General features: G+C 43.4%; 1 protein-coding gene across 1 annotated transcript; it reads right to left on the reverse strand.

Annotated features, from left to right (window-relative positions):
- Nucleotides 1-2,979: 2,979 nt before the first annotated feature.
- S100P (S100 calcium binding protein P) lies at nt 2,980-8,140 on the reverse strand. The gene is made up of 2 exons (XM_075333325.1): nt 7,937-8,140; nt 2,980-3,176 (listed from the first exon to the last, which is right to left on the reverse strand). Exons 1-2 carry the CDS (start codon nt 8,072-8,074, stop codon nt 3,027-3,029), a joined length of 288 nt encoding a protein of 95 aa, XP_075189440.1. The 5' UTR covers nt 8,075-8,140; the 3' UTR covers nt 2,980-3,026.
- Nucleotides 8,141-11,856: the final 3,716 nt, after the last annotated feature.

Raw genomic sequence — 11,856 nt, forward strand, 5'->3', positions numbered from 1 at the left:
CCCATATTGTGAGAATTGTTTCTAGATAAGCTCCGACCCTAGGATAACTTTTCAGTTCATTAAAAACTCATAATATCTCATAAATTAAACTTCTACGGCAAGAAATAATTGGTTATTATTAGGGATGATCGAATACCTCAAATATTCGGCTTCACGAATATTCGATGAATAGGTCGCTGCTATGCGAATATTCGATGCGCAATGTAAGTCTATGGGAAGCCCGAATAGTTCCGAATAGTTGTTATTCGGGTTTCCCATAGACTTACATTGCGCATTGAATATTCGCGAATAGTCGAATAATGGCGACCTATTCGTCAAATATTCGTGAAGCCGAATATTTGAGGGATTCGATCATCCCTAGTTATTATAAATGTGGAAATGTTTCTGCAGAATATGTACATTTCTCAATGGGGAAGAAAAAATTAGTTGATCATGCTTTAAATGTTTCTGTGGTATGCTGATTATTATGGAATATTTACATATACTGCAATGTTTAATGTTTTATTGTATGTTCTTTTAAATTATTTCTATTCAAAGTCCTTTGCAACCTGCCTCATTGTTGATTGTGGGATTTCAGGTGTTCAGATGTTAAACTAATTGTTTCCCCTATATCAACCTTTGAGCTGTATACCCTGTTCACCAAGGTCTAAGAGCCATGTGCTCGAAACGCGTCTGGGGTGCGGTTTAAAGAACCTTTCGATTTTTCCTGACTTTTGTGGCTTATCTTTATTACAAGAAAAATATCCTTTGTGTTTTAAAAAAGTTTTTCATTAAAACTGTGTGTTTCTGGAAACGTGAAGCTGGATCATTCCTTTGTTCACCTCAGACGCTGAACAGCAGCGGGATCTTGTTCATCAACACCGCCAGGAGAACGGACGTCTTGGGGTGAGCTGGATATTTGTTTCTTTCCACTTATTAATTTGTATTCCCCTGCTCACCTTCCTTTCCCCTTGAAGGCAGTGTATAGTGTATCCCCTCTGATCTTTCAGGAGGTACAAAAAACCCTTCAACGTACTTTTAGGGAGCTAGATTCAAGGTGGTGTTGCTAGTTGTGTGGCTAGGGTCTTAATCCCTTTCCTACCTTGGATATACTGGTACATCCTATAACAGTACATCCAAGCAATTGCGGGGGGCACAGGGGGCTGTGCACCCACGATCGCGGCCGAGGACTTGGCTTGCCCAATAGCCGAGCCCCGGGCCTGCGCCGTCCCAGGCTATTTAAGCCCCTAATTTCCATGATCAATACTGATGACGTCACTTAGGAGATTGGGAGAGGGATCACGCTCCTCTCCTACGGGGAGCCTGTGTGATCATGCCTGCAGTATATATAAAATAGTCACACTAGTTAACCCCTTCACTGAACACTGTAAAAAAAAAAAAAAAAAAACATAGCAAAAACAATGTCTATTTAACATACAGCTGGCAAAAAAAGTGGAATAAAATGCGATCAAAAAGTAATATATAAATAAAAATGGTACCTCTGAAAACATCATATTGTCCTGCAAACAGCAAGCTACTGTACAGCTCAGTCAGCCAAAAAATAAAAAGTTATAGCTTTCAGAATACAGCAATGCAAAAACTGTTTTGTTTGCTATAAAATTGTTTTTATGGTGTAAAACTGGCAAAACATAAAAAAACGATATTGCTGTGGTATCACTGACTCGAAGAATAAAACTGTTTTATCGCTTACAGCATGGTGAATGGTGTAAAAAAACAAACAAAACAAAACTAGTCCTGAATTGTTGTTTCTTTTTTATTCAGTCTAACAAAAAGTAGAATAGAAAGCGATAAAAATTTGTTATGTGGCTCAAAATGGTACCTATAAAAACTCCAACTCCTCCCACAAAAAAGCCCTCACATGACTCTGTCGGCAGAAAAATAAGAAAACTATAGTGTTCAAAATCCTGTGATGCAAAAAACTTTATTTTATAATATACGTTTTTTTTATTGTGATAGTCGCCCCCCAAAAATATAAATCTGGTATTGCTGTAATCGTACTGACCCGAGGAATAAAGCCGCCTAATCACTTATACAACATGGTGATTGGCAGAAAAAATATGCGAGTGTGAGCAAGTCCTCAAAGTCATGAAATTAAATTTTGGCTGTGATAATTATATAGAACTAGCTGTAGCACCCAGCGTTGCCCGGGATAGTAACTGTCTCTCTCCCACTGTCCCTCTCTCCCAGTCTCTGTCTGTCTCCCCTCTGTCTGTCTCTGTATGTCTCTCTCTGACTCTCTCTATCTCTTTGTCTGTCTGTCTCTTTCGTTGTCTGTCTGTCTTCTTCCCTGTCTATCTGTCTCTTTCCCTGTCTGTCTCTCTACCTCTTTCCCTGTCTGTTTCTCTATCTCTTTCCCTGTCTGTCTCTGTCTGTCTCTTTCTCTGTCTGTCTCTTTGTCTGTGTCTGTCTCTTTCCCTGTCTGTCTGTCTCTTTCCCTGTCTGTCTCTTTCCCTGTCTCTTTGCCTATCTTTTTTTCTGTCTCTTTATCTGTCTCTTTCCCTGTCTCTGTCTGTCTCATTCCCTGGCTGCATTGTGACACGCCAACAGTCCATTTAAGGGCGTGGCTGCGCATTCTTCTGAAGTTCTGCTGCACTGGGGCTCCCAGCTCCATTGACTTTAATGGAGGCAGGTTTTTTGGCGAATAACTGTAAAGCGCGGGGTTAAAATTTCCCCTCAAAAATAGTCTATGATGTTCCCTGAGTCAAATTGATTGTGCAAGATTTCGTGATTCTTCATGCGACCGTGCGGATTCATTTAGTGGATATACATACATACATACATACATGCACTCAGCTTTATACATTAGATTTTGGACCTAATTACATTAGAACAGTTACATTTTAGGAAAATGTTATTGCACTAGACTCCAATTAATACCTTCACATTTATAAACTGTTTGGATATAATAAGTGTTAACCCCTAAATTACCCTTGACCTTTAGGGATATTAACCTCAGCGCTTTCAAAAAGAAGTAGAACATTTTAAATACAGAACTTTATTAGTCAGTAGTAAATTGATATTAATAATTATTTTTTAGGCATGTCCGCAAATCTCTCATGTCCCAGAGAGGTGACTGCAGCAACAAAGATAATAAATTCATTAAAATCCACTTCAGAGTCTCCATTTTCATCCAGATCCTTTATGAGTTTGTCACAATCGTCCTTCTCTTTGGCATTCTTAAAGAAAATAAATAAATAAATAAATTATTTTAAAATCAAAGAAGCTCATCTGTTCTTTGTCACTATAGGGTGCTTTACACGCTGCGACATTGCTAGCGATTACTAGCGATGTCGTGCGCGATAGCACCCGCCCCCATTGTTTGTGCGACATTTGGTGATCGGTGCCATAGCGAACATTATTGCTACGGCAGCGTCACACGCACATACCTGGTCAGCGACGTCGCTGTGACCGCCGAACAATCCCTCCCTCAAGGGGGAGGTGTGTTCGGCGTCATAGCGACGTCACTGCGGTGTCACTAAGCGGCCGGCCAACAGAAGCAGAGGGGCGGAGGTGAGCGGAACGTAACATCCCGCCCACCTCCTTCCTTTTGCATTGCCGGTGGATTCAGGTAAGGAGATTTTCGTCGCTCCTGCGGTGTCACACATAGCGATGTGTGATGCCGCAGGAACGATCAAGAACATCGCTACGTACGAGACGATTTTTGGTGTTTGGACGACCTCTCCAAAACCAACGATTTTTGTCTCTTTTGCGATCGTTTAAGGTCGCTCCAGCCTGTCACACGCTGCGATGTCTCTAACGACGCCGGATGTGCGTCACAAACACCATGATCCAGACGATAAATCGTTAGCGATATCGCAGCATGTAAAGCACCCTTTAATGTATATCTGAGCAAACCAAGAAGAAACATGAAAATTACTGTAGATTTTCAGAATATCTGAAACTGCATATCAAAGACTCCAAAATAAAAGAAAAATTCTCATACACTCATACACTATGTTAACAGTAATGACCTATAAGACTCTGAATATTTATACAAGACCAGTGTCAGACTGGGGAGGACGGGCCCCACCCGTAGTGCTGACTCTAGGGGCCTACTGATCAACTACATGCAGATATTACAGTCACAAATTTACCTATGCTTCTATATAATAATATACTCGGTAGTTTGTAAAATGAATGATGATTTGCCTCGTTTTTCTATACTTAGTTACAAGTGAAAAGGTTTTGGTACCGTGTTAGCCAGTTGAAATATTATTGAATGTTCTCAGTGAGAGGAACAAAATTATAATCTTGTGATACCTTTTAATGGCTAACTAAAATAAAATAAATTGATGTTACAAAGCAAGCTTTCGAGACATCTCAGGTCCCTTCATCAGGCATGGTATGACAAAATATCTGAAGAAACACAAATATATGCACAAACAGAGCAGAGGGATGGCATAACTAAAAGACATTTAAATAAACAAACACTGAGCTTAGAAAATGAATCCTTAATTAGCTTTGATTAGTGGTGTGAGAGTTTTATTGTCCCAATATCCATGTAGGATCAGAGGTCTGGTGAGTCTCTGGAGCAGACTTCTCAGATTTTGTAATCTGATTGTAATTCACTGCACTGAGGACCTGGAAGCCGGAGCATCGCCGGGGACAGCACTAGGGACAGCATCTCTGGGGACAGCATCACCGGTGACAGGTGAGTATTCAGCAAGCAACCAGTGTGTGTGCAATGACGTCCAGGAGGTCATCAGAGTTCCCAATGAACGCTGATGACATCCTGATGACACCCCCGCGACACCCACGCTACTTCACGAGTTCATAAGAGTTCATTGGAAATTCTGATGACCTCCTGGTTGTCAGTGCACACACACTGCTTGCTGAATACTCACATGTCCCCGGCGATGCTGTCCCTGGCGCTGTCCTTGGTGATGCTCCGGCTTCCAGGTCCTCAGTGCAGTGAATAATCAATGAATATAATCAGTGGGGGTCAGAAGCAGGAGACAGCAGAACCGAAGAAAACCTCGTTGGATACAGGTGAATATAGAAAATCTTTTTATTTCAAATACCCGTGTTTTCTGCGTGTGTGCGTGTGGGGCCAAGAGGGGTCACATAGTCCATGTGAGTAGCATATTGAATAACATGGGTACGTGTGGCATCCGCGTTAAAAATGGATGTCACAGGTACCTGAAACAAGGACGTCTGAAAGGAGCCTTAGAACTTCACTGCAAATTTGGATCTGGGCCAAACAGACATTTCAAGAATATAGGCGGTCCTGACATGAGATTAATGAGATCCAAACAACAGGCAACATGAATCAGACACTGGGTGCGGTATTTCAGCCATACACTGTATGTTCTACTCTGAAATGCTACTACTGCATACTTTGAAAATACTTGAAAATACTTCTGCAATCAACTGATTGCCAGACTGGCTTTGATTTAAAAAAGAGATAGTCTAATGAGACAGCTATAGCCCGCCATACACATGAGATGGCGAGCATGCATGCCCATCACTAGCTACAACCCTTCATCACTAGCTACATGATTTTCTGAAAGGGGAATAACATCTTTTTGGATAGTTTAACATCTGTCTTGGAGCCGCCATTAGCATACCAGTTAGTCAGGTCTGTCTGGCACCACTGGTGAGGGTCATTTAATGAATGCAACTATTTTCCATATATAGGAGTGTATGGATGCTTTCTAAGGGTACCGTCACACGTAAGCGACGCTCCAGCGATCCCACCAGCGATATGACCTGTTCAGGATCGCTGGTGCGTCACTACATGATCGCTGGTGAGCTGTCAATTAGGCAGATCTCACCAGCGACAAGTGACCAGGCACCAGCCAGCAGCGACTAGTGGAAACATCCTGCGCTTTGTAACCAAGCTAAATATCGGGTAACTAAGCAAAATGCTTTGCTTGGTTACCCGATATTTACCCTGATTACCAGGGCACACCGCTTAGCGCTGGCTCCCTGCACTCGTAGCCAGGGTACACATCGGGTTACTAAACGAAGCGCTTCGCTTAGTTACCCGATGTGTACTCTGGCTACGTGTGCAGGGAGCAGGGAGCCAGCACTGGCAGCCTGAGAGCGGCGTACGCTAGTAACCAAGGTAAATATCGGGTAACCAAGCAAAGCGCTTCGCTTGGTTACCCAATGTGTACCTTGGTCACCAGCCTCCGCAGCTTCCAGACGCCAGCTCCCTGCACATTCAGATCGTTGCTCTCTTGCTGTCAAACACAGCGATGTGTGCTTCACAGCGGGAGAGCAACGAGCAAAAAATGAACCAGGACAGTGTGTAACGATCAGCGATTTCACAGCAGGGGCCAGGTCGCTGCTCAGTGTCGCACACAGCGAGATCGCTGATGAGGTCACTGGTACTGTGACTTAGCAGCGATCTCGCTATGTGAGAAGTACCCCTTATACACAGCCATTCCTCCTGTGTGAGCTGCTGTGCCGGCTCCATTGAGTGCTTTACGTACAAAAATAATCTCTGAGGAATACATTTGTACATATGGAGTGCAATCAGAAACGGTAATGTTATATGTGTGGTCTTAGGCTAAGTTCACACTTCCGTTGTTTTGCATCACAATACGTCGCCTTGAGGAATTACGGTAAACTGCAAAATATTTTGCAGGAATCAGTTTTTTCCCCATAGACTTCTATTAGCGACGGATTTTGACTGATGACCCTGTGTTGCATCCACCGCGTGACGGATCAGTCGTTTACTGACTGACCGTCAGGCAGGAGCAACAATGCAGTAGATCGTTTTTTTGCGCATGCTCACAGTAAAAAAAACATGATCGACTGTAAATTCCGTTCCAGTTCCAGCTGCCGGAACGATTAGCTGATTGGCCGGCCGGCTTTTGTGAACGATTAGCTGATCGCCCAGCCGTTCACAAAAGCCGGACGCCGGTAAAACAGTAATTAAAAAAAAACTAAAAAAAAAAAAACAGGTCTTTTTTTTACAGCATCAGTCACATCAGTTGTGCCACTATCTGCAACACATCCGTTGCATCAGTCACACAACTAATTGTGACTGATGCAAAACAAGTGTGAACTTTGAGCCTAAATGATAAAGAACTCCTCTATGCTGTAGGGCTCATTTCTCGCTAGCATTAGATGAATCTAATCTACTTTCTGTGTTTTTTCTCTCCCACAAAAAGGAATAGAACCCCAAGGAGACAATAAGTGAAAACAATACAGAAAGAAAGGTTTGATAAATGTTCCCTTCTTCTGGGAAATCAGTTCTGGTTAACAATTATAGTCTTGAAGTGTCCATAGATAAAGATATACATAAAGTGTTGAGGGAAAGTCAGGATGCCCCAATACATAGAACTTAAGGCCCCCTATAGACATTGGGCTAATGTCAGCCAAACCCCGTGATGTTGGCGGGGTCAGCTGACAGTCTAATGTGTGTGTGTGACTCCCGAATCTCTCATTTCTTAGGAGACCGACCACCACTGCCGTTTTCCTCGGCAACAAACAGCAACCTATTAATTGAATAATCCCTCCATTCTTAAGAACGGAGATAATTTTAATAACAAGTAAATTGTAAGAACGTTTAAGTAGTTATGGCTATTTTCTCTATAAAGGAAGTTTGTTAAATTGGAAAACAAATTGTAGAATTATCTATACATGCTTGTTCAGATTCCCGTGATCACCAGGCTGCAAAAATGTTAAACAAGTTTGGCCAATTTTCATCTATAGTCTGTATGGCAATCACAGTATATAGACAATGATAAACGCCATCTATACTATGTTGATACATTTTTCATTTAAAGGAAAAATTGGAATTACTATCCAGTTTTGATTTTTTTAAATTTTTTTTTGCAGCTGTATGGAGATATTCTGATTTTAGTAAATTATTATTTACTAAAAAAAATCCATTGTATTTTTTGGGTTGCGAACCTAACATCTACAAAAATACAACACAGCTGCTAATAGGTATTTTCTGTATGTACAAGAATAAACATCTCACCCCCAGGATCCCTGGCAGTTCCTTCTCCAGCAGAGTCTTCATTTCCCCTTTGCTTAATGTGTTCTTGTTGCCCTCAACGCAGGAATATTTGTCAAAGACTTCAATGAGGCTCGCAATTGCAACCTCCAGCTTGGTCATGTTTGGATGTGATGTTAGCTCCTCGGTTCGTCCAGGCAGCTCGTTGTAGGCAGAATGGAGTATTAGCGAAGGGTCTGGTACTTATATAGGGATTGTGCCTATAGGGTGAGGAGTAAATATTATATCATTAAGTAAATATTCTGGGTGTAACAGTCATACAAATACTAGTAATAAATGCGCTACTCACAATTAATCCTTATCCGTATTTGGTAAAGGTGGACTCAGTAAATGATTGTTGACTTTATCCACATGAATTAATGACACACCTTAATTATATTTCACTCGTCACCCGTAACATTAGAGTTGTGAATTTACAGTTTCACACAAGTGAACTGTAAAGTTTAAAAGTGCAAATACACATTTGATGTAAGTCTGACAAATCCCTGATTTCAGCAGAACTACAGACCATCTAACGCCCATCTAAAGTCACCCAAACAGTAATGGTACAAAATAGTAAGAATAGTGCAAAATATTGAAGTCCAGGTTAGAACCTCAGTGGAGCCCATTGTGGTTTATGAGTACAACATCACTGGATCTACTAAAGGGGGCTTTACACGCTGCGACATCGCTAATGTGGAGTCGTTGGGGTCACGGAATTTGTGACGCACATCCGGCCGCATTAGCGATGTTGCTGCGTGTGACACCGATGAGCGATTTTGCATCGTTGGAAAAACGTGCAAAATCGCTCATCGGTGACATGGGGGTCCATTCTCGATTATCGTTACTGCAGCAGTAACGATATAGTTCGTCGCTCCTGCGGCAGCACACATCGCTATGTGTGACGCCGCAGGAACGAGGAACCTCTCCTTACCTGCCTCCCGGCCGCTATGAGGAAGGAAGGAGGTGGGCGGGATGTTTCGGCCACTCATCTCCGCCCCTCCGCTTCTATTGGGCGGCCGCTCAGTGACGTCGCTGTGACGCCGCACGGACAGCTCCCTTAGAAAGCAGGCGGTTCGCCGGTCACAGCGACGTCGCCGGCCAGGTAAGTATGTGTGACGCGTCTGCGCGATGTTGTGCGGCACGGGCAGCGATTTGCCCGTGTCGCACAACAGATGGGGGCAGGTACCAACGCTAGCGATATCGGGACCGATATCGCAGCGTGTAAAGTAGCCTTTAGTTTTGAAAAATCATTCTTTATATCACCAGTAAATATAGTAAAAACTATAATAAGAAGTATAATATCCTGGGAAATAAAAAGGTTTCTAAACTAATGGCGAACCATTGGTTACGGTTAATACATGAATGTAACATACCTGTCATCCATGGGAAGGGGATTATGGTGTGTGGTGAGTAATAATCAGTATTATAATAAAGCTGAAGACGATAAATGCACAGAATAGTCTACCAGTGGTTCAATATTTCTTTCTTTCTTTCTTTCTCTTTCTTTCTTTCTTTCTCTGTCTTTCTCTGTCTTTCTCTGTCTTTCTCTCTTTCTTTCTCTGTCTTTCTCTCTCTCTTTCTCTCTTTCTCTCTTTCTTTCTCTCTTTCTTTCTTTTGGACTCAGTGAGTGAGAGCGCTATAGATTCAGGGGCATGCTGAGCTGTCAGTATTGTGAATGACAGTCCAGTCTCAGTAGGGGCATGCCAAGTTACTTCCACGTGTTTCCCATTCTAAGCTATTACCTAGCTATTTTGCTGGTTGACTGTCATCTGATTATTGCCAGTCATAGTGTGTCGCCAGGGGTTAAGGGGATACCCAGAACCGGGCCAAGGGGTTGCTTCTGGAAAGGGGATCACGGTGTCGTGACCCGGTCCGTGCTCCCTGGTTCCACAATAAAAAGGGGGGTTATGTTCGTGACGCCACCCGTGGAATGTGATCAGAGATGACCACCGCTGCTGCAGAACCTCCGGGGTGATGGAAGGCAGCTTGAGATGGGACGGCTCCCCACGGGTAGAGCCTTTTCCCCGGGGCAGTGTGTTAGTCTATGGGGGGAGTGCAGGACACGAGCACAATAAACAGGCAGACTCACGGTTTTGCAGTTTCTTTGTCCTTTACTGATGATGGTATTCAGCAGAGTACTGTCCACGGAGTCTGTGAGGGGTTCAGGGTTTCTCCCACCCAGCCGGGCCGTTTTGGCTTCCTTGTCTGCACTGTGTGTCTGTGGCCCTGCTGCTGTGTGAACTAGGCAGCCGGCTCTGCTCTGCTCCTAGGTACCGACCTGACAGGCAACTCGAGTCCTTCCTAGTATGTTCCTGAACTCTCCTTTGTTGCTGTGTCTGTGGTACAGATAGAGAATGTGGAATCCTCACTTCTCTGGTGTTAACTGTACAGTATGTAACCTGCAGTCTCGGATCCAGCATCCGTTCTGTGTGCTCCACTGGGGTGAGCTCTACAATGCTCTGTCTCCCAGGAATGTTCCTCTGTGTACTCTGTCTCCTTCCCTCAGACCCTCAGCTAGGCCTGGAATTGGTCAGTGGATCCGGAGGTGAGCTAAAGCCAGCTTCCAACCTGAAGATCCTTTCTCCTCCGTTCTCTGCACTGAACTCCCAAACTGAAACTACTGACCTTTTCCTCCCCCCACCAGAATATACAGGGAAGCAGCTTGGTCTCCCCCTTCTGGCCAGGAGGTCTTGGTGTTGTGTGTGGGGAGTTAACCCTTTGTGTGGCAACCCTGGGGTGCCACATTCCCCCTTAGGGAAGAACAGTACTCCGGGACTGTGAAACAAACAAACAAGTTATCACAACAATTATATATATACAGAGTCTCAAAAGGAAAAAATACAAAAACCTTAAAGCTCAAAAAGAGTCCAAAATGTTCATAAATATATAAGTGTTCATACAGTATAGTCTCTGTAGGTACTGGGCTTTTGGTCTTAACGTTGCAATTATATAAACATTTCAATAACCAAACACTTCTTAAAGGTGTCTCTACTCTGGTCATAAGTGCAGTAGGCCTCACGGCCCTCGGGCCACCAACAATGTGATCAAGTTGTAACTCTCCGTGCTGCCACCTTACACCACTCTTCTCTCACCTTTTCTGTACACTAAACTGTTACGGTTTTTCATATAAACATTATAACATATGTACATTTTATATGCAATTCCACATTAGTCTTTATATCTTGCTGGTATCTGACCCTGAGTACTACGCTGTGACCTGCGTACTGCTGGTGTACTGGGTGTACTTAGCATAATGGTGTGGGTGGAAGTGTACCTATTTGGTGTTTCTGGTACTTGTGAGGATGGTGGACTGACTGTAGGACTGGAAAGCTCACTGGGACCAGGAATCTGTTCTTCCTCTATGGTTTCAACTTCCAGTTCTTCTTGTCTTGAGACTTCTTGTGGTATGGGTTCTGATTGTGGTTCCACCACTTGAGGGAAGGCGATCATTGGGACTACTACTGCTCCATAGTAATTTGGCCATGTTTTTGGGAAATCTCCTAAGACTGTATGGAATACATCTTCTCCCTTTTTGACAGGTTGTACCTGTACAGGTAAGGTGACTTCTGGTGTCTTCAGGGTTTCAGGACATGGTTTGAGTTGATCTCTTGACACGACAGCTGATGTCCTTCCTTCATCCTTACTGATGAGACACACTTTGGAATTATCCATACTGGATGGTAAGACTGTATATGGGGTGGTTTCCCACTGATTATCCAATTTGTTTGTGCGCCGTTTCCTCTTGAGAACTTGGTCACCAGGTTGCAATGGGGTTGCTAGAGCATGCTGGTTGAAGGTTCTCTCCTGTCTTCCCCTAGCTTGTTGGAGACTTTTCTCTACGCACTCTTGTACTTGGCGATACTGCTGCTGACGTAGGGTATCCCAATTGGATTCTTGAACTT

This window comes from Anomaloglossus baeobatrachus, chromosome 1 (genome assembly GCF_048569485.1).
Source record: "Anomaloglossus baeobatrachus isolate aAnoBae1 chromosome 1, aAnoBae1.hap1, whole genome shotgun sequence".
NCBI classification, from domain to species: Eukaryota; Metazoa; Chordata; class Amphibia; order Anura; family Aromobatidae; genus Anomaloglossus; species Anomaloglossus baeobatrachus.